General features: G+C 22.5%; 9 protein-coding genes across 9 annotated transcripts; 1 reads left to right on the top strand and 8 right to left on the bottom strand.

The window, feature by feature from the left end:
- Window positions 1-340: 340 nt before the first annotated feature.
- Window positions 341-2,189, bottom strand: DICPUDRAFT_93521 (uncharacterized protein; the record flags this gene model as incomplete). The annotated part of the gene is made up of 6 exons (XM_003283660.1): window positions 341-624; window positions 700-912; window positions 978-1,406; window positions 1,486-1,767; window positions 1,847-2,027; window positions 2,104-2,189. 6 exons carry the CDS (start codon window positions 2,187-2,189, stop codon window positions 466-468), a joined length of 1,350 nt encoding a protein of 449 aa, XP_003283708.1. The 3' UTR covers window positions 341-465.
- A 1,318-nt stretch (window positions 2,190-3,507) lies between these two features.
- DICPUDRAFT_20033 (uncharacterized protein) lies at window positions 3,508-4,704 on the bottom strand (the record flags this gene model as incomplete). The annotated part of the gene is made up of 4 exons (XM_003283659.1): window positions 3,508-3,708; window positions 3,780-3,954; window positions 4,021-4,185; window positions 4,427-4,704. Coding segments are annotated over 4 exons (819 nt in total), but the record flags the coding sequence as incomplete, so codon positions are not given.
- Window positions 4,705-5,230: 526 nt separating this feature from the next.
- DICPUDRAFT_147427 (uncharacterized protein) lies at window positions 5,231-7,564 on the bottom strand (the record flags this gene model as incomplete). Its single annotated transcript, XM_003283658.1, has 2 exons — window positions 5,231-7,042; window positions 7,127-7,564. 2 exons carry the CDS (start codon window positions 7,562-7,564, stop codon window positions 5,231-5,233), a joined length of 2,250 nt encoding a protein of 749 aa, XP_003283706.1.
- Window positions 7,565-8,233: 669 nt separating this feature from the next.
- Window positions 8,234-9,797, bottom strand: DICPUDRAFT_91159 (uncharacterized protein). The gene is made up of 3 exons (XM_003283657.1): window positions 9,630-9,797; window positions 8,560-9,549; window positions 8,234-8,473 (listed from the first exon to the last, which is right to left on the bottom strand). Exons 1-3 carry the CDS (start codon window positions 9,781-9,783, stop codon window positions 8,334-8,336), a joined length of 1,284 nt encoding a protein of 427 aa, XP_003283705.1. The 5' UTR covers window positions 9,784-9,797; the 3' UTR covers window positions 8,234-8,333.
- A 623-nt stretch (window positions 9,798-10,420) lies between these two features.
- Window positions 10,421-11,096, bottom strand: DICPUDRAFT_71487 (uncharacterized protein; the record flags this gene model as incomplete). The annotated part of the gene is made up of 2 exons (XM_003283656.1): window positions 10,421-10,818; window positions 10,890-11,096. A coding segment is annotated over one exon (210 nt), but the record flags the coding sequence as incomplete, so codon positions are not given.
- A 1,686-nt stretch (window positions 11,097-12,782) lies between these two features.
- Window positions 12,783-14,227, bottom strand: DICPUDRAFT_147424 (uncharacterized protein; the record flags this gene model as incomplete). The annotated part of the gene is made up of 4 exons (XM_003283655.1): window positions 12,783-12,919; window positions 13,005-13,892; window positions 13,941-13,994; window positions 14,083-14,227. 4 exons carry the CDS (start codon window positions 14,225-14,227, stop codon window positions 12,783-12,785), a joined length of 1,224 nt encoding a protein of 407 aa, XP_003283703.1.
- A 1,465-nt stretch (window positions 14,228-15,692) lies between these two features.
- Window positions 15,693-16,343, bottom strand: DICPUDRAFT_85949 (uncharacterized protein; the record flags this gene model as incomplete). The annotated part of the gene is made up of 3 exons (XM_003283654.1): window positions 15,693-15,820; window positions 16,101-16,170; window positions 16,338-16,343. The coding sequence occupies 3 exons, from the start codon at window positions 16,341-16,343 to the stop codon at window positions 15,693-15,695; spliced, it is 204 nt and encodes a 67-aa protein (XP_003283702.1).
- Window positions 16,344-17,161: 818 nt separating this feature from the next.
- Window positions 17,162-18,942, top strand: DICPUDRAFT_93519 (uncharacterized protein; the record flags this gene model as incomplete). The annotated part of the gene is made up of 6 exons (XM_003283692.1): window positions 17,162-17,275; window positions 17,490-17,773; window positions 17,864-18,092; window positions 18,164-18,229; window positions 18,308-18,554; window positions 18,645-18,942. 6 exons carry the CDS (start codon window positions 17,162-17,164, stop codon window positions 18,713-18,715), a joined length of 1,011 nt encoding a protein of 336 aa, XP_003283740.1. The 3' UTR covers window positions 18,716-18,942.
- A 395-nt stretch (window positions 18,943-19,337) lies between these two features.
- DICPUDRAFT_26301 (uncharacterized protein) lies at window positions 19,338-22,421 on the bottom strand (the record flags this gene model as incomplete). Its single annotated transcript, XM_003283653.1, has 2 exons — window positions 19,338-21,305; window positions 21,378-22,421. 2 exons carry the CDS (start codon window positions 22,419-22,421, stop codon window positions 19,338-19,340), a joined length of 3,012 nt encoding a protein of 1,003 aa, XP_003283701.1.
- Between the last annotated feature and the right edge of the window lie 181 nt (window positions 22,422-22,602).

Below are 22,602 nucleotides of genomic sequence, written 5' to 3'. Positions count from 1 at the left end.
ATAAAATAATATTATAAAATTTTATTATTACTATTAGATTATAATTAATAATATAAACACAAAAATAATAAAATGGTATATAGATCTCTTCTGGAGGAATATTTTCTTTTTTTATTTTTTTAAAAAATAAATTATTTTTTTTTTTTCGAAATAATTTTTTTTATTTTTATTTTATTTTTTTTTTAATTTATTTTTATTTTTTTTTATACTGGTGGAGTCTTCTGTGTTTTTCCTTTTTCCTATGTGAAACTAAAGATTTTCAAATAAAGACAAGAAAAAAATTATGATTTTGCAAAAAAAAAAAAAAAAAAAAAAAAAAAAAAAAAACCCCAATTTTTTTGTTTAAAAGGCTAAATTTATTGTTACAATGTTTTCTTTGGTAAAAGAGATATATATAATTTTTTTTTAATTTTTTTTTTATATTATTATTATTACTATTATTATTTTTAAATTAAATAAATAAATTTAATTTTTTGTGGTGGTTGCTTTTTTTTCTTCGATTACGGCTAATAAAGCTTGACGATTAATTGAAAATCTATCGTGAATTTTTTGAACTTCTTTTTCTCTTTCAATTTCTAAATCTGCCAACATTTTTTTCAAATCATCTAAACTGTGACTTGAATACTATTAAAAATAACAATAATATTGATTAGTATATTGAGAGAATTGTTTTTTTTTTTTTTTTGTTGTTTTACTTACTTTATTATCATCATCTGTTTTTTTAAATTGGTTCATATAATCTGGAATAAAACCTTTTTTAGCTGTCATGGTACTCTTTAATTTCATTGTACCTGTATCTTCATCATCATTATTAAAAACAACTGTATCATAAGAGTTTTTATTATCAGTGATAACCATTGTACCTGTGTCATATTCTTCGTCACCAGAGTTGTTTCTTGGAACCATTGTGCCCTAAAGAAAAAAAAAAATTAATATACTTTTTTAAAAACTACATCTAAATGAATTTGATTAGTTACTCTGTCAATATCTGAATCATCTGAATCTTCATCTTCAAGGTCTTCTTCTTCTTCATCTTTTTGTTCGATACCTAAGGCAACTTCTCTACCTTTTTCATTGATAATGATATCTTGCTCATCAATAAGTGGTACTAAAAGTGAATGTGATTTTGCTCTGGTGATGAATGGATGCTTTAATAATTCTTCAGCTGAAGGTCTTTGTTCTGGTTTTCTAGTTAAACATTTTGCTAAAAAGTCATTAAATTCTGGTGACCATTTTTCTGGTTCGGTTAATTTTGGTGGTGGTCTTGATGGGTTTGGAATCATGAAAATAACTCTCATTGGATGAACATTAAATAATGGTGGTTTTGATTCTGCCATTTCAATACATGTAATACCATATGACCAAATATCTGCTTTATAATCATAACCAACTTCTTGAATAACTTCCTATAATGATTTATATTTAAATGGTTAGTAAAAACAAAATGAAAAAAAGTATACTTTGTATAACTAAATGAATATTTACAGGAGCCATCCAAAATGGTGTACCAATGACAGTTTGACGTTTTGCCATTGTATCGCTTAATTGACCACTAACACCAAAATCTGCTAATTTTGATTCACCCTTGTGATTCATAAGAATGTTACCAGCTTTAATATCTCTATGAATTTTTCTAACCGAATGTAAATAGGCTAAACCTTGTAAAACATCCCTACTAACAACTGCAATTTGATCTTCTGAAAGTGTTTTATTTGTAATTTTCATTGCATCACAAACTGAACCTGCACCACAATATTCCATAACAATCTAAATAAATCGATAAAATAATTAATAAACTGTTTGGTTCCAATTACTTTACTTTTTTATATTTATTATCATTAATTACCCAAACTTCGTTTTCCTTTCTAAAGCTAGCATGATAGGTAACAATATATGGACTCTTACATTGCTTCATAAAGTTGATTTCTTTTTCCATATCCTCTAAATCATTATCGACTGATACTCTTTTAATTGCTACAACTATACCTGTACCTGCATTGATTGCTTTATATACTGAACCATATGAACTATATTATGTATTATTATGATTAAAGGTTAAAATCGATTTTTTATTATAAAACGTTGAAATTATTATAAATTTACCCTTCACCAAGTTTTTCGATAATAGTGAAATACTTTTCTGGATCTTTTCTGCTCATAGTTTCTTTTGGAACATTTAAAGTTGTCATTTTTATTTCTATATATGTGTAATATTATTAAATTGAAATAATAATAGCTCTAAAATCCAATACTGTTTTACAAATTTAAATATCTTTTGATTTTTGTTGGTTGTTTCTAATAATACAAGTTTTCTTTGTTTTTGAATAATATATCTAATAAATTATTATAAAAAAAAAAAAAAAAAAAAAAAAAAAAAAATGCGTATATTATAATTATTTTTATAAAAACTATAATATGATTTTGTGAATAATTGTAAAACAAAAATATTAGTTTTATATTGCACGAATTGATAAAAAAAAAATAAAAAATAAAAAAAAAAATAAAAATTATAATAATCAAAAAAAAAAAAAAAAATTTTTTAAAAAATTTTTTAAAAATAATTTAAATTTTAAAAAATAATTATAAACCCTTTATTTTGTTTTGTATTATAATAATTGAAAAGTGGGATCTAAATATAAAGCACATATTTCAAACCCACACTTTTTTTTTTTTTTTCTTCAATTTATAATTAACACACAGTTAATATTTATAAAATATAAATTAATTTTCACCCAAAGGAAAAATCATTTCTATTTTTAGACCAGTGATTACACAAACATGCAATACCACACCTAACTTATAAAAATATAACAATTCAAGTTTTAGATTTCCTCGATCTGTTTTCTAGTCCAAGATCTTTAAAGATATTTTCAATTCTGCCTAGTTCCAAACTCGGTTTCAGAATAGAGCAAATTAAAAAAAATGTTTGCAAAGTAAGACCAAAAGGTTGGTATTTCCACAAATCAAAACCCCTTCGAGTTATTAAACTCCTCAAGAGTTTCTAAATAAACAAGAAATAAACAAATTATATAAAAAAAAAAGATTCTATTGTTATTTTAAATTTTTATTTTTATTTTATTTGTACAATATACTTTGTGATGGAAAGAATATATTTTTTTTAATAGTATGGGGATAAAGATATATGTAAAAATTATTATTTAAATGATTAGGGTGAATTAAGTTGGATTAAATTTTATTAAGTTATTGTTTGTACAATTTTTTATATTTAAAATGTAATATATATATGGTAATATTATGATACATATAGTTCTTTGAGTTGTTATTATTTATTATTTATGGTTTAAAATTATTATTGTTTATATTATTATTGTGTTGTTATTTTAAGTTTTTTGAATAATTTTGGTTTGGTATGTTTTGAGCATTTATTGGTGAATAGGGACCGGCAGGATTATAGTGTGAACGAGTTGGAGTGGTTGGTGGAGGATAATTGAAATATGTTGGTGGATTTGGTGGCATTGAAGTATAGCTTGGATTATGGCCTTGAAAGCTTTGATTATTAGGATTGTTGGTGGTATTAAGATTTGTTGGTGTGCCATCTTGTGAAAATGATGAGAGACCATATAAAACACCTAAATATTTTGAGTCATCCAATTGATTTTCAAAATACATCTTTCTCATTTTAAAGAAAGTTGTGCATGTTAATAATGAGTCACTACCTGCTTGATGCTGTGGTCCAATTCTTTTAATCTACACACATTTATGATAAAATAATGTTAGTATAATACCATAACCAATAAAAACTAAAATACTATACTTACATCTAAATCATCTGCCAATTCACTTAAACCACCTTTAAGATTTTTACAACTCTTCATTATATATTTAATATCATAAATGCATGGGAAATATGTTCTTGCTAACGAGAAGAAATCTGCTTCGTCAAGTGGTAATACTGTACATGTTAATGATTTTAATAAATAACCAAAATCATAACTGATTAAAAAAGGTTAGATAAATTATACTCTATAAATTTAGATATTTAGTAATTAATTTACATACCCACTATGAAAAGATATCCATTTAATGTTATCGTTTAAAACAATTCCTGAAGACATTAGTTGCTCTCCAAAATCTAAAATATCAATACCATGGGCTTCAAATTTTTTAAACTCTATACCACTTCTTGATAATAAATCGATTGAATCTTGAGCATACATATCTTCACTATTATATTAAATTAATATTAGAAAAAAAAAATTATAAATTATTAAATATTATTATTATTATTATTATTATTATTATTATTATTATTATTATTATTATTATTATTATTATTATTATTATTATTATTATTATTGTTATTATTATTATCATTATAATTATAATTATTATTAATAATTAATTATTATAAACCATCTATTATTTAATATTTTAATTATGTATTATGAATTTTATAAGTAATTACTTTAAATTAAATTTAAAATTAAATTGCCATGTACTTGTTGGTTTTGCTAAATTACCTTCCGAGTCACAAAAAGTTAAACCCAATTGAATAATTTTAAGTTGGTCAACATTTAATCTTAGGGTTTGGTAATGGTAATCTGATGTACTTCTAAAATTGCCAACAGGTCTTGTTACAATACCAGGAAACTCTGTATCCATTGCTATATAGTTATAGTCATCTACAAGGTTCCTTATCTTTTCCATCTCCTCATCCAGATTGTAACTCCAGACATCTTTAATTTCATCTGTATGTATTGTCACCATTAATTTATATTGTTGTTATTTATTATTTATTATTATTATTATTATTATTAACTATTTTATTGTTTATTTTGTTTATTATTCTCCAATATACACTATTTTTCTTTAAAAATATATAATTATAAATTTAATATATATAAAAAAAAAAAAAAATTTTGATTTGTTTTTTTTTTTTTTTTTTTTTTTTTTGTTTTTATATATATTAGTAAATAAGAACAGAATTTCTCTATTTCCTTATTACTTTTTTTTTTTATTTCTTTTGTATATTAAATAATTGAACAGCTTAGAATGAAAAATTTAAAATTTTTTTTTTTAAAATATTAAAAAATAAAAAAAAAATAAAAAAAATTAAAATTTTTTTTTTTTTTAAAAAAACAAATTCAAAAAAAAAAAAAAAAAAAATTTTTCATACTCATATAAAGAAAAAATAATTTTTATAAATATGAAATTTTTTTTTTTTTTTGTATTTACCTATTTTGTAAATTAATTTTCTAATTTATTTAAATTATTGTTTCTTCGAATTTTTATTTGTTATTGGGGTTGATAATTTGGGAATTGAAGATTCTCTTTTTAGTGGTGTGGTAATATTACCACTACCAACAGAAGATGATGATGATTTTAATGGTGTGGTTGATGAAGATGATTTTGATGGTGTGGTTGTGGATTGTGAATTTTTTGATGGTGTAGTACCATGCAAAGATTTGGTTGAGCTTTCTTTTTTTATTGGTGTAATATTGCCCCCAATGGATGGCGAGGAGGATGATAGTTTTGATGGAGTATTGGTCAAAGAGTTTGTGGAGGTTGACAATGAAGATGGTGATGATGAGGGCTTAAGAGTGGGTGGTTTAGTGGTTGTGGTGGATGTAGTGGTTGAAAAATTAATGGATGATAAGGTTTTGGATAGTTTTGAAGTTGGTGATACTGCTTTAGGTGAGGAGGATACTGAATTATTGCTAGTTGGAAGAGATGAAAGTGATGGTCTTTTAATTAATGGTACTGGTTTTTTGCTATGTTGAGTTGGTGTATTTGGTGTTGTTGTATTTTTATTTGAATTAGTAGTTGTTGAATCAATATTTACATAAGAGACTGCAGCTTGGCCATTACTTGTACCTTCGCTGATATGATCTTTTTTTGTTAAAAGCTTCAAATGAAGCAAATCAAAGTCTGGTCTTTCGGTTTCGCTATTCATTAAATCTAAATAAGGTTCGCCATAATAAAAGAATCTTTTGTTGTTTGCGCCTTCCCATTCTGCCAATTCTCTAACTAAATCTTCAGTTAATTTTGGAAATTCTCTTGATATAGTCTTTCTGAATTTAGCTTCCTCTAATAAACGAACTGAACTACCCTTAAACCTATTTGAATCACTTGCGCTATTTTCAAATTTCTTCATTTCGCTTTTAATCCATTCTCTTCTTTTTACCTTTTCCAATATTACCTTCATTGATGCCAATAAACCTGTTAAATATTCAATCTCTTTATTTACCAATTCTAATGTTTCTAAATTATAGTAGTATGAGTTATTATTTTCAATATCCAATCTATCTTGATTTTTATCATTTTGACTATCTTGATCATTTTGTTGCTCTTCCTGTTGTTCCTTATTATTGTTATTGTTATTGATTATACTTTTTAAATTTCTATTTTCTTTTGGTATGCATAGCTGTTCCCAGAGATTCTCTAAAATTTTTAATTTTGAATCAAATTGATCTTTAAATTTTAATTTTTTTAATTCTAAAAGTCTTTCGGATTCCACCAATAAGCAGTTAATTAGCTTTGGTGATACAGATGAATGTTTCTTAAGAGTTGACTCTTTTTCTTTTTGGAATTTAATTCTAAACTCGTCATTACTCTCAATGCCCAATTGAATATAATCTTTATCTATTGTATTTGATAGTTTTGATATTTGATTTACTCTTTTATTCTTTAGATTACTGAGATCTTTATTCATTGATTCTAGTTTATATAATATTTGTACCAATGATTTAATTTGCTTTGATTGCTGATCAGAGCTATTATTTATTTTATTTAGTTGATTTATCAAGTTATTAATTTCCGCGGATTCTTCATTTGAGAGCTCTAACTCTTCTTTTAATTTAATTACTGATGATTTTGAAACCAAAAGTTTATCTATAATACCATTTTGAATTTCTTTTAATCTTTGAATTTCAATTTCAAATTCTTGAATTCTTTTATTTGATGGTAGTCCAATTTCTTTGAATTGCAGTGCTGATTTATCTTCATTTAAACCCAAATCATCATATAGATGATTTAACTGTTCAAATAATTTATTTAATTTATTTTTATTTTCATTATATATCTAAAAAAATAAAAAAGAAATTAAATGTTAATATTTTTGGTATCTTTTTTTTTTAAAAACTATAATAATAAATTTATAAAATACATTTTTTAAATTTGTATGATATGCATCGATTAATATTATTTGACTCGATATTAATTTTGTTGTATTGAAACTATCTATTAATTGAGCATACTGATTTTTAATATCACTATCACTTGTGAATAGGTTTGGTTGCAAATCTAATTCAACCAATATCAATTCAATTTCTTTTAATAGCTGTATCTTTTGATTCTTTAAAATTGATTCCTTTTCTTCAAGCTTTAGTATTTTATTTTGTATGACATTTAATAGCTCTTCTCTTAAAATTTGGTTTTCTTTTAGTTTTTCTTGACTATCCTCTATTATACTATCCAGTATATCATTAAATTTGGTAATGGAATCATTTACAATTTTATAATAATTTTCTATATTAAAACTATTGTTACTATTACTAATATTACTACTGATATCATCACTATTATTATTAATATTCTCTATCATTATTTTTACTGTTGTTACTATTATTGCTGCTTAATATATTCATTAATAGTTTCATAAATTTTTTATAATATTATTATTAATTTATTATTATAATTATTAATAAATATACTTTTAAAAAATATATTTTAAACAAAAACAAAAAAAAAATTTAAAAAAAAAAATTTTTTAAATTGGGAAATCAAAATTTTAAATTTAAAAAAAAAAAAAAAAAAAAAAAAAATTATTATGAAATCCATAAAAAAAATAAAATTTTAATAAAAGAAAAAAATATAAATAACAAGGAAATTTGGTACTATTTCAGTATCATTTCATTCTTTATTTGCATCTGTTGTTGTAAGAGAAAATCAAGAAGATTATCATACACCAAGATGAAGAAAACCAAGGTCCGATTTCACAGAAGTAAATACGGTATCTGTTACAAAAATAATGAATCTGATCAATGGTTTTATGAAATATTTATCAAATCCATTTGAATTTTTTTTTGAAAATAGATTAATCCTTTAAAGATTAATCAATTTAAGGCACTTTATTAAAAACGATTTATTAATTAACAGCATAACTATTAACCATTTGTTGGTCCACTTTAAAAGATTTAATTTAAAGTTTATTAGTAAATTTTTACTTTTAAATAGTAATAAAAAAACCTTGTAAAAACATAATAAAAGAAATATATTATGTAAATGTGAAAACTTTTATTTTATTAAATAAACTTTATGATGGTATAAAATATGAAAAAGGATTATATATAATTAATTGAATAATTTGAAATTTAGTTTGATAACAATGGTATTTGTTCAGGATATTTAAGTGTAAATTCAAATTCAACTTTGTCATCTTGTGTTACATATCCATTTTCTTTATTTAATTCCAAATCAATCTCGAACACATTTGCATCTTTATTTGATAAATCTAAATATTATAAATAATTAATAAATTAAAAATAAAATTATAATTTTTTTATAATTCCAATGTAATAAAACAATACTATTACTTACCTTTATCCAATGGACAAGTGTAGTTATTTTGAGGATCTTTATTTAATAAAGTTATTAAGAGTGTATTTTTTACACCTGTAAAATAGATATGTTTTTTTTTTCCATTAGTAAAATATAAAAGAAACTCATTTTGATTTCCAAATTGAGTTTTAAAACATTCTTTATTATCAGAATTTTCGGAATAGTTTGAAATAATCCATTTTTTTTTATAATTAACTTTAGACAACGCATCATTTCTATCTGAAAGTAGTTTATTATTAAAGGTTAAATTTTCTATTTTTGAAATCAAGAGTTCCTTACCTTTAGTTAATTCATCAATACAATTTGAAAGTTGATTATTTTTATTTGTTAAACTTTCTACCATTTTAAGTAATTGTTTTGTGTGGTCTATTTGATCTAAATGATTTTCTAAATTTTCTCTTTTTATTTTGTAATTGCATCCAAATTGTGAACATATACATGGGATAATTGCCCCTGGACATTCTTTATCCAAGTGATAATTCATTTCTGCTCTTTTAAATTTTTTATTACATCCAGAACAGTCTTGTAACTTCGAGGGACATTCGAGATTATGTTGTTCGATTGTTTTTTTTAAGTAACCATTAGAACAATATTCACAATTTAATGTTTGGTATTCACATCGGAGAATGTGAGAATCACCATTACAGTATCTGATTTTTTCATTGCATCCTTTTTCATGATATTCACATTTTACAAATCTAAAACTACATTTTTCAATATGATTATCTAAATTTTCCAATTTAATAATTTCTTTACATCCTTCATTATCTTTTATTAACTCTTCATTATCATCTACTCTAAGAATATTTATGAATGAATATGGACAGCATACACCAGTTCCCATCAACAAAGTTTCAACTTGTCTTGCTCTTGGTAGTTTATTTAATGACTTTACTTGATCTTTACATTGCATACACTCTTTTTTTATTTCAAGTGATTTTTCCCAACATTCTTTACATGAACAATGACCTGATATTAAAATTAATGTAAAAATAGAAAAATTATTATTTGAAATTTATTTAAAAAAAAACTATATACCAAGTTTTTACCTTTTTTACATTGGTAAACCTCTTTTTTATAATATATTTCAAAACAAATTGGACATACATAACCATCATCTAATTCAGATGATAATTCCGAAACATTATATTTTATTGGTTCTCTTTTCAGTGTAGTGGAATTGTTACCAAATCTATAATCCATTTTTTTATAATAATAATAAAATAATGTTAAATGAAAAATATAAAATAAAAAATTTTAAAACATAAAAAATAAAAAAAATTTTAAAAAATAAAAAATAAAAAAAATTTTAAAACTTAAAAAATAGACATATAAATAAAAAAACTTAAATTTTTAAGGAACTTAAAAAGAAAAACAAATAAAAAAAAAAAATTAAAAAAAATTAAATTGAAATATATTTTTTTTTTCCAATAAAAACTATTTTGAAAATTTTTTAAAAAAAGCCAAAAGATTGAAAAAATATCAATCAAAATGTTACAATTTTTTTTTTTAATTTTTTTCGTAAAAAAATCTTTTTATTTATTATTTTTTATTGATTTATTTGTTATTTTCCACCATCTTTTTTCCAACTCCACTTTGGTAAACCTAAATTTGGTTATAGTGGGTGGGTGTGGGAGTGGGGGAAACTTAGAAATTTTTTTTTTTTTTGTCAAACTTAGACTAATTTTTTTCCCATACAAAAAAAAAAAAATAAAAAAATAAAAAAATAAAAACACTATTTTTAGTTATTTCAATTTTCATATTAACAAAATTTATTTTTATTACCCCCTTTAGAAACTTTAAAAAAAAAAAAAAAAACTTAGAATTACATTATTTTTTAGTATGAAAAATATTTAAAATTCTTGTACAATTTTATTTAATCATTCCATTTTTGAAATATTTGAATAGTTATAAAAGACAGAGTTTTCGACAATATCTACTCTTGAAAAGTTTGCCCATTCCCTTAATAACACACATTGTTCTATTCTTTCCCAACCCAAATTTGATCTGTTGTCTACATGTAACCAACAACTTAGCATCCAAAAATGTTCTTTCAATTTCAACGGACGAAGAAGCAACTGAAAGTAGATTTCTTATAATTGATTATAATGTTGGATCTTCAATACTATTTTCTTTCCAATATTTGTGATAATCTAGGGTATTTATTGTATCATTTGAAAGATTGTTTTTTTCTCTATATTTTTTTGCTGCTAAACATTTACCATCTATTAAAAATAAGATATTAGTATATAATTTTTTTATCAATAAATTAAATAATAATATGTATACTTTACCATTTGTAAAATTATATCTAATATTATAGGGATGTTGCTAGCTTTTTATCTAGATCTACAATTGAATTTCTTCTGGTAATAGGTCTTTTATTTGTTCCTTCCATTGATATTTAGTTATTAATATTAAAATATATTTATTTTTTATAATTTTATATTTATTAATGTTATTATTTATTAATTTATTTTTATTTTTTTTAAAATATAATAATTTTTTATATTTTTATATATTAATAAATTTTGATATTGATATATAAATAAAAATTTTGAAGTATTTATAGAAAAAAAATTATATTAAATTTATTTATTTTTAATTTTAAATATTGCGCTTAATTATATAACTGCTATATTGTAATAAAATATATTTAAAAATCCTCTTAACAATATTTATGTATATTATTAAAAAAAAAAAAAATTTTAAAAAAAAATTTAAAAAAAATTTAAAAAAAAAAATAAAAGGGGGAAACAACCACACATTACTATATATATTAATTGATTATGATTTAATTGTTAATTTATTGATTTTTAAACACCTTTTAAATTAAAAACTTTTTTTTTTGTTTTTAAAACTTAGAAAAATAAAAAAAAAACTAAAACTTAGAAATTGACTTTAAAAATGGAACTTATTGACCCCGAACTTAGAAACCCCTTTTTTTCAAAAAATAAACTAAATTTTCTTCCCTAGTAAATATTTACAAATTTAAAACTAAAATTTTCAATATGATTATCTAATTCTTCCAAATTAATAATTTTTTTACTTCCATTTCTATCTTCAATTAATTCTAAACTTTCATATACTCTAAATATTTCTGAATGAATATGGACAACATTCATCTGTTTTTAATAATTGACTCGAGTTATCTAGTTCTTGAGGTAAAAAAAGAATATACTTGAAATTTGAATTGCATATATTCCTTTTCAAGTGATTTTTCATAACAATCTTTACAAGAACAATTTTAAACTAATATTTGGAAACATAAATTAAAAAATTATTTTAAAACCATTTACCTTGTCTACATTGATAAATTTCTTTTTTATAATATGTATCCATACAAATTGGATATCCAATTCATCAATTAAAGATTTATTTATATAGAGAAATTAACAGCATTTTCTATGATGACGACTAATAACGATCAAAATTGATAAAGATACTGTTCCTACCGCTGCATGGATTGAAACCACATGAACTACCCTAAGGTATTACTGAACCAAGTTGATTCATTACCAGAGAAGGTAGTACTTCCAGATGAGCTAGCTAACATTGATTTTAGAGATTTATCATTATCCCTATTTTTACCGATTATCATTTGCCTATTTAAATTAATTTTTTTTAAATAAATATTATCTCTTTTTTTAACTTTTTTTAATATTATTCATTTCTATTCATTTTATAAAATTTATTGATAAATCTAAAATAACAGCAGAAACTCAAATCACAATTTTTTTCTTTTCCGAAATAAAAAAGATTGTGTTGCATAATAAATGACAGTCATTTTTATTAAAAAACATTATTATAAAAAGGTCTTTATTTTATTTTTAGTTTTAATTTTTTTTTATTTATTTTTATATTTTTTAAAAAAAAAATTAATTTTTGGATAAATCTTCCTTGTGAACGATAGTTTTTAATCTCTTCAAATTACTATATTTATATAAAAATAATATTTTTATTAAAAAACTTTATAGGAATAACTATTAACCATTTGTGGTTCAACTTTAAAAGATTTTATATAAAGTTTATTAGTAAATTTTTACTTTTAAATAGTAATAAAAAAACCTTGTAAAAACATAATAAAAGAAATATATTATGTAAATGTTAAAAAACTTTTATTTTATTAAATAAACTTAATGATGGCGTAAAATATTGAAAAAGAACTATAAAATTAAATTAATTGATAATTTGAAATTTAATTATGATAACAATGGCATTTGTTTCGGATATGTAAGTGTAAATTCAAATTCAACTTTGTCATCTTGTGTTACATATCCATTTGTTTTATTTAATTCGAAATTAATTGTGTACCATCTTCCTTTTGATGGTAGTGGATCTTAATATTATAAATTATTTATAAATTAAAAATAAAATAATAATTTTTTATAATTCCAATGAAATAAAATAATACTATTACTTACCATCTGGACAAATGTAGTTCATTTGAGTATCTTTGTTTAATAAAGTTATTGAGAATGTTACATCTAGTGAGGTTAAAAAGATTCTATGAGCTCCACAATGATCATTTTTAAAAAAAAATAATTTAAATAAATTTGGAGGATATTCAAATTTAGGTGAATCAATTTTATGTATTCCTGAATAGTTTGAAATAATCCATTTATTTTTATATTCTTTACCTTTAGTTAAAGCATCAATTCTATCTGAAAGTAGATTATTATTATAGGTTAAATTTTCTATTTTTGAAATCAAAAGTTTCTTACCATTAGCTAACTCATCGATACAATCTGAAAGTACACCATTTTTAATAATTAAACTATCAATTATTGCACGTAATTGTTTTGTGTGGTCTATTTGATCTAAATGATTTTCTAAATTTTCTCTTTTTATTTTGTAATTGCATCCAAATTGTGAAAATTTACATGGAATAATTGCCCCTGGACATTCTTTATCCAAGTGATAATTCATTTCTGCTCTTTTAAATTTTTTATTACATCCAGAACAGTATTCTAACTTTGAAGGACACTCGAGACTATGTTGTTCGATTGTTTTTAATAAGTAACCATTAGAACAATATTCACAATTTATTGTTTGGTACTCACATCGGGGAATGTGAAAATCACCATTACTGAATCTGAATTTTTCATTGCATCCTTTTTTATGATATTTACATTTTATAAATCTAAAACTACATATTTCAATATGATTATCTAAATTTTCCAATTTAATAATTTCTTTACATCCTTCATTATCTTTTATTAATTCTTCATTATCATCTACTCTAAGAATATTTCTGAATGAATATGGACAGCATACACCAGTTTTCATCAACAAATTTTCAACTTGTCTTGCTCTTTATAGTTTATTGAATGAATTTACTTGAGTTTTACATTGCATACACTCTTTATTTATTTCAAGTGATTTTTCCCAACATTCTTTACATGAACAATGACCTGATATTAAAATTAAAGTAAAAATAGAAAATTATTAGTTAAAATATATATAAATATTTAAAATAAAAACTATATACCAAGTTCTTACCTTCTTTACATTGGTAAACTTCTTTTTTATAATATATTTCAAAACAAATTGGACATACATAACCATCATATAATTCAGATGATAATTCCGAAACATTATATTTTATTGGTATATTGAAATTGTTATCAAATATTGAACTATTCATTTTTTTTAATAATAATAAAATAATATTATTATAATGGTTATATGAAAAATATATAATAAAAATATTTAAAATATAAAAAATAAAAATAAAAAATATTTATACATATAAATTAAAAAATTTGAAATTTTAAGGAACTTAAAAATAAAAACAAAAACAAATAGGGGGTAATAAAAATAAATTTGTTAATATGAAAATTGAAATAATTAAAAATAGTGTTTTTATTTTTTTTTTTTTTTATTTTTTTTTTTTTTTCTATTGTAAATATTTGCAAATCTAAAACAAAAATTTATATTGCTACACGACTCTTGAGTTGTCTAGTTCTTGAGGTCAAAAAAGAATTTACTTAAAATTTACATTGCATGAATTCCTTTTTTTTTTCAAGTGAATTGCAAAACTTTAATTATTTTAAATTTTGGTTTAAACCAAGTTCTTAGTCAGAAACACAACCTGGGTTTTATTATTAATGCCATTTTGTATCCAACAAAATTTCCATTTCTCGATGGCATCATACCACTTTCAAAAAGACCGAAAAGTTGTTTGCCATGTTAAAAAAAAATATATTCAAATGTATTTTTTTTTATTTTTTTTTATTTCATCATGATGATTTTATATAGATATTGGTTTTATTGATAAATATAGTGCAAAAGTTTTTGTTTTTTGTCCCATTACTATTTGAAATCGGTTTTTAATATGGTGACATAATTATTATTTTTTTAATTTAAAATTTCCCCCAGATTTTTTTTTTTTTTTTTTTTTTTTTTTTTCTTAAAAATTAAATATAAAAAATATTAAAATTATTTTTTTTTTTTATAAAAATAAATATACACAAATATTAAAAACAGAAAATACATTGCAAAGTCAAAATGGAAAGCATGCTATTATTAAGAATTAAATTTGGTTTTCACCTTTTGGTAGAACAAACTTTTCAACACAGAATGAAGAAATGTTTAAACAAAGAATCAACCACCGATGAATATTAAAAAATTAAACAATTAAAAAAAAGAATTAAATAAATAAAATTGTACAGTTTTCGCCAAAAAAAAAGATAAAGAACATTATCTTTTTTAAAGTTTAGAAAAATATAAAATATAAAACACATAAATAAAATATTATTTTTAAAAAAAAAAAAAACAAATATTATTTTTTTTAATGATCTTTAATAACAAGGTTTATATTTCGATTGGATGATACTCATATGAAATAACCAATTAACTTTTTTTTTAATATATTCTTTTTATTTTAAAAATAAAAATGAATTTTGGAAGAGGAAATAAATAAATTTTAAATAAAGATTCATATTGTATTGGTAAGCAATATGAATTTATATTTTTAATAAATAATGAAGAGGAAGGGGTATAGAAGGAGAATAAATAAATTAAATAAATAAAAGTACAATATTTGTGGTTTTTAATTATTTTTTTAAAATTGTGGCAATTATTGATTTAATTATATAATACTGGGTGGTTTAAGCAATGATTTCACATTTCTTGCCAGTTTTTTTAATATTTGTTAAAAGTTCTTCAGCATTGAGTTTTGAACTATCACAGCTAACTTTTTTGTTTTCAAGGTCGATTTGAATGTTTGAAACACCATCTATTTTAAAAAACCAAAAATATTTAAATAAAAGTAATTTAAAAATAAAAATTAATATGTTATCGGTGGTTATTTATTAAATTTATAAATTTATTCATTTAATTATTTATATTTTATTAACTCTCCTATAATGTCATTAATACTCTATTGTTTAATTATGGCAGTTATTTAAAATTATATAAATATTTTTATTGTTATCATTATTATTATTATTATTATTTTTATTTTTTTATATTATCGATAAAGAAGTAACAAATAACCAATATTATAATATACATACCAAGTTTTGATAAGATAGCATTTACAGCTTTTGAGCAACCACCACAGGTCATATCAACGAAAAAAGTATACTGAGGAATGGTAGATAAAATAATAATTATTTTTAAAAAAAATTTTAAATTTTAATATTTAACACATTTTACAAAATAATTACTATTGTTGATATAAATTTAGATTATGTATGTCGATATTTCCTAAAATCTATTGTGCGTAGTTGTATAAATTTGTGCCTACTTACTGTCATATTTGAGAATTAATTATTGTTGTTGTGTTTAAAAAATTTATAAAAAAAAAATAAAAAAAATAAAAAAATTATTGTAAAATTTGAAAAAAAAATAAAATTAATAAAAAAAAAATTAAAAAAAATTAAAAAAAAAAAAAAAAAAAAAAAAAAAAAAAAAAGATTTTTTAACTGGGTTAAAAAAAAACTTTATATCTTTGTTTATTTCCCTTTTATTTAAGTTTATTATGCACCCCTAAGAAATTGTAGTACCATTATCATTTTTTATTTTTATTATAAATTATTATTTAATTTTATTTTATTTTTGGTGAACCCATTTTTTTATTTATTTTATATATTTTTTTTTTATATAATTATTTTGAACCATTGAATAAACAACATTTAGTTTTATTAATATTGGTTATATTGTTACTATTTTTAAATTTTAATTATAATTATTTTTTTATTTTTTTTTTATATCTTTATTATTTTAATTAAATTTTTTTTTAAAAAATTTTTTAAAATTTTTTTATTTTTTTTTATTTTTATTTTTTTTTATTTTTTTTAAATTTTTTTTCATCAAAATTTTTTTAACACTCTATCATCCACCCTCTATTTTTTTTGTAAGAAAAAGAAAGAAATAAAAAGGTGTTAGACAATAAGAAGAAAATAAATAGTTATATTTATATCAAAAACACCATACTCTAAAGAAAAATTACAAAAGAAATAAAAAACTAAATTTTAGAGAAAAAGATCATAAAAAAACTTACGAAAAAAAAAAAAAAAAAAGATCACACAGATACCGCACCACTATATAGACAATATAATATATACATAAAAATATGAATATATTTTTTAATAAAAAACAAAAAACTCCAACCGAATTGGTTAAATCAATAAAGGAGAGTCTATTCTCTATGGATAAATCAGGACCAAATTCAAAAACAACAGAAAAAGTACAGTATTTTTAATTAACGATATCATCACAAAAAGAAAAATTATATTAATATTTTTTTTTTTCATATTTTACAATTTAATTTATCAAATTAATCTAATCAAACCAATTCAAATCAAATCAAATCAAATCAAATTAATAATAACTATAATCATACCATATTCAAATCTAAAATTTAAAATCTATTAAAAATAAAATCTATTAATTAAATAAAGGCATCAGAAGAAATTTCAAAATGTCTTCAAGAAATTAAAAAGGTATTACAAGGCGATGGTGAACACGAACCAAATCAAGAATCAGTTGGTGCTTTAACAAATGAAATTTGTGCAGGTGATTTAATTCCCCTCATTATTAAAGATCTCGGTAAATTAGAATTTGAAGCTAAAAAGGATGTTGCCCAAATTTTCAACATTTTATTAAGATATAAAAATGGTTCACGTTCACCATTTGTAGAATTTATTTCAAAAAATACAGATATTTTAGACTCATTAGTTAAGGGGTAAGAAAAAAAGAAACGAGATAGTAAAGCAATCAAAAGTTATTAACTTTTTTTTTTTTTTTTTTTTTTTTTCGATTGTAAAAACAACAGGTACGAACAACAAGACGTTGCATTAAATTGTGGTACAATGCTTAGAGAATGCATCAAACATGAATCATTAGCAAAAAGTTTAATTTACTCACCAAACTTTTGGGAATTCTTTGAATTTGTCGAAGTTTCAAATTTTGATGTCGCCTCTGATACATTTGCTACCTTTAAAGAATTATTAACCAAACATAAAGCATTAAGCGCAGACTTTTTAGAAAAAAATTATGATCAAGTAAGTTATTATTATTATTTGCATATACATGCACAAATATTGGTTTACTAATTTTTATTATTTTCCTTTAGGTTTTTGAAAGATATACAACTTTATTAAATTCACAAAATTATGTTACAAGAAGACAATCTATTAAAGTAATTTAGTTTATAGTTAAAAATTTCATTTTCAAGATTAAATTTATTAATAATTTATTTTTATTTCGAATTTTATAGTTATTAGGTGAACTTTTATTAGATCGTTCAAATTTCAATATTATGACAAAATATATCAGCTCTGCTGCAAATCTTAAATTAATGATGAACCTTTTAAGAGATAAATCAAAGAGTATTCAATATGAAGCTTTCCATGTATTCAAAGTATTTGTTGCCAATCCAAATAAAACTAAACCAATTCTTGAAATTTTAACTAAAAATAAAGAAAGATTAATCACTTTCTTAACACAATTCCATAATGATAAAGGTAATTACAAATAATAATAGTATAGTATTATGGAAACCATAAACCGATTTTATTAACATAACGCCCATTTTTTATTTTAAAAATAAACAGAAGAAGAACAATTTAGTGATGAAAAGAATTTCTTAATCAAACAAATTCAAGCTATTCAATCAGACAATTAAGATGGTTTCAATTCTTTTCTTTTATTTTTTTTATCTTTTCTTTGTTTTATCTATTTTTCTTCTATAATAATACTTTTATAATACAAACAAAAAAATTTAAAAAAAAATAACTATAAAAAAAAAAAATCAGAAAAAAAAATAATCCAATGTAGTTTTTAATAATAATAATAATAATAATACCCATATTTAATAATAATATGTTATAAAATAAATACTTTTTTTTTTTTAAAAAAAAAAAAAAATTAAATAAAATTTTGTCTAGAACTAAAAACTAAACTGTAATGTTAACAACCCAAAATAAACCAAAACTAAAACAAAATATCTTTTTTTTTTTTCTTATGGTTATTATAAAATGTATCTAAATTTTTGTAATTTATAGGTCTAATTGTTATATTTTTTATGATAATAATATAAATAAAAGAAAGGAAAAGTTTTATTTAATATTATTAGAGTTTTTAAAAGAAAGGTGTTACAATATTATTACTGTTAATTATGCAATTCAATAATAACTATTGTGATTTTAATGGTATTATTTATAATTATTATTTTATTATTCTATAAAAATATTATTGTTATATTATCATTTATAAATACGATTATTATTTTTTTATTTTTTAATTGGTTATTGTTGTAATGTTCCAGTTGGTGGAGATTTTAGTTGATAAAATAATACATAGGCATCTGAACTTTTAATTTTTAATTTATCTATTGGACGATATGAAGAGTCACTAATTAAATACCATTGATCTTTATTTTTAACACAAGAAGTATAATGACCAGAACCCATTACACCCATATGATTCGATATGGCATATAGTTGATAAACTGGTGGTGGATAAGATTTGTTTAATACTAATTTGGAGATATCTAAATTATCGAGTGGGAAGTCTACATAATAGTTGATTTTTTCATGACGATGAGTGTATGAGGTGTATTGGAATCTTTTGAGATGAATAACCAAAATTTTTGGAGCGCTCCATAATTCTAATTTTTTAGTTGCTTCAATATGAGCTTTACAATCTGGACAATACCATGTATCATTCTTCTTGAGTTCTTCGTTCTTTGTGAAGATTGATAGACAATCGTAGAGGGTTATGTCATTTCTAAATTCTGATTTTAATTGAATGCTTTTATCTTGAATTGTGAATGGTGATGTTGGATCGTCATGGTCAATAAAATCGACATATTTGATAATCTCTGGTCTCCAATCAATAGCTATATTATTACAACCTTCACGCCAGTATTTTGGAGTTTTATATAAAATTGTTAATGGTTTATCATCGCATTCGACTGCACAACCAGTACAACCATTTGGGCAACGATCACAATGATTACCATTACCATTGGTGGTTTTTAAAACGAATGGATAGATTGATTCGAATAAATCATCATCTGTAACTGATGAGGCATCATCTTCTTCAAACTGGCTATCATCAAAGGTGCTATGATGACTATCTTTTTCACCGAATTGTTGTTGTTGTTGTTGATGTTGTTGATGTTGCTCTTGTTGATTGCTAATATTATCTTGATCTTGATCATTTACAGTTGTTGTAGAGGAGTTGTTGCTATTATTTTCTAAATTTAAATTTTGTTGTTCCTTTAATTTTTGTCTTAATGCTGAACGCCACCCCTTTTTAACTCTGTGACCAACACGTTCCCAAACCATTTTATATAAATCTTTACGCGAGGTTTCAGAGTATTTTAATAATAATACATATGGTAAAAGAGCTAAATCACCATTACTTCTATGCATAACATGGATTCTAGAAATATCCTCGCCAGCATGTGGTAGTTCGTATGCAATTGTAACTTCTTTATCTTTAATTGAAAGTAAACTCTTTTGATCATTAAGAAAAGTATATATTCTATTTTTTAATGTCTCTGCTAATGCAATACATGATGATTCGATACCGGTAATCTTTGAAAGTTCAACTCTTAAGGTTTCGACATCTTCTCTTTTTGGTAACTTTAAGCAGTATTTAATTGGTGCCATTGCATTGTTTAAACAATAGATTCCGTTTGGATCCGGTCCTAGTTGTTCAATTGGTTTACGTCTAAATAGAATGACATCGAATAGACGTTCAGTTGGAACTGGTATAGGTAAAGTAACATACATATAGGGATCAAAGGTGATACTAACTTTGCTACATTTAGAGCAGGTTAATGTACTCTTATATTGACCTTGGAATAAATTTACAATGATTGATTGATTTCTTTTGATGTGGTTTTCCCAGTGTTCAGCTGCTACTACTGCATCTTCTCTTTGCTCTTTTGATTCTTCTTTCTCTTCAGTGTATGGTTTCTTTAATACCTTGTTCAAATCTTCATGAAGACCATCCAATAAGAATGATAGGAATTCTTGTGAATCTTGCTGTGACATACCACTGAATTGAGGTGCATATTTACCAATAATCCATTTCAAATGTTTTGGTGCTACACAATTACTGCTACCTGTCCACATATCCTTCATTAATTTTCCATAAATCTCTGCAATTTGACCTTTCATACCTAATGGGTTTGTTTTATTAATATCACAAGCATATTTTCCTGATAAAAAGTATTCTGTTAAAGGTATAGTATGTGCTAAACACTATAAAAATATATTAAAATTGGTTCTATTTAGGTAAAAATAATATTTTTAATGGAAATAGAAAATATTTACCTGTAGTGAAGAGTTCATAAAGCAAGTATTACCAAGATTTGACAAACCACAAATTTTATTTGAAAGTACAATCTCTTTTGAACTTTTTGGATCAATATTTTCAAAAGTGGGTGAACTTTCGTTAGAATTTGAACTTGTAGAACTACTGCTGCTGCTGCTTCCGCCACCATTCACGCCATTAGTATAGTATGATGGATCAGAGTAAGATCTTCCACCCATTCCACTGCCATGTCCTTTCTTCTTAAAAATACCTGTAATCTTTTTACCAAGCTTTGAAATACCTTTTTGAGTTTGTTCAGTTTGATAGTGTAGTATTAAATCGGTTTTATCCTCAAACTTTAGATCTTCTAGAGACATCGTTATTTTCTTTATTGGTTTTGATTTTCCACTGGTGGAGTTTTTATAAAATTCTAAATGATTTGGATTGATATTTTCATTTTTTGCGATAGTTTCTCTTAACTCTGCTAGAGTTGATTTTAAACTTCTTTGGTATGAATATAAATATGGTGTTTGTTGTTGCTGTTGGTTTTGATTCCTTGAAGGTATTTCACTTATTAGTGATGTGTGATATTTTACATTTATTAAATATGGTTTGATTTCGACATATAGTTCATCTTTAAAACCTAAAGTTATAACAGTTCTTTTAATTTCTGGACCTCCTTGATACCACTGAATAAGCTGACTCCATACTTTGCTTGGTACAATCTCGAAATCTGTTTTTTCGTTTAACTTTCTATCCATTATTGGATTCCCTTCTGAATCAATACCTTCAAGTAATTCTCTGTTATCAATAGTTTCTGGCTTTGGTGATTCAAATTCGTGATGATGATTTACACCCTTTCCATTTTGTTGTTGCTCATTATGTCCATTTTCACTGTTATTGCCATTTCCATTTATTAATGGGGATTCGTCATATTTAACATAATTCTTCCATTGTCTTAACCATATCATTGATATTATATTTACTGTTTCACCAAACTGAAATGATTGCTGCACCCATAAGTCCTTTATGATTTTTCTTTGTTCCATTTGTTCATTTTTCATTGTTTGTTTATATATGTATAATTATTATTATTACTATTGTGTATTTTGATTTTTATTAATTTTTTTTTTTCTGCTACTATTTATTGAATGCTAAAAAAAAAAAACTTTAATCCTACTATTAGTGTTTTTGATATTATCTAAAGATTATGATCATAATAACAAAAAAAAAAAAAAAAAAAAA

The sequence above is a fragment of the Dictyostelium purpureum genome (assembly GCF_000190715.1).
Source record: "Dictyostelium purpureum unplaced genomic scaffold DICPUscaffold_12, whole genome shotgun sequence".
In the NCBI taxonomy this organism is placed as follows: Eukaryota; Evosea; class Eumycetozoa; order Dictyosteliales; family Dictyosteliaceae; genus Dictyostelium; species Dictyostelium purpureum.
Note: the sequence above shows the minus strand (reverse complement) of the source record. Positions and strands in the feature narration are given on the sequence as shown.

Coding starts and splice junctions, on each gene's coding strand:
- DICPUDRAFT_91159 (XM_003283657.1), bottom strand. CDS start 9,783: ATGGATTATAGATTTGGTAACAATTCCACTACACTGAAAAGAGAACCA. Junction 9,550..9,629: donor GGTTTACCAATGTAAAAAAG/GTAAAAACTTGG, acceptor TTTTAATATCAG/GTCATTGTTCATGTAAAGAA. Junction 8,474..8,559: donor CACTTGTCCATTGGATAAAG/GTAAGTAATAGT, acceptor TATAATATTTAG/ATTTATCAAATAAAGATGCA.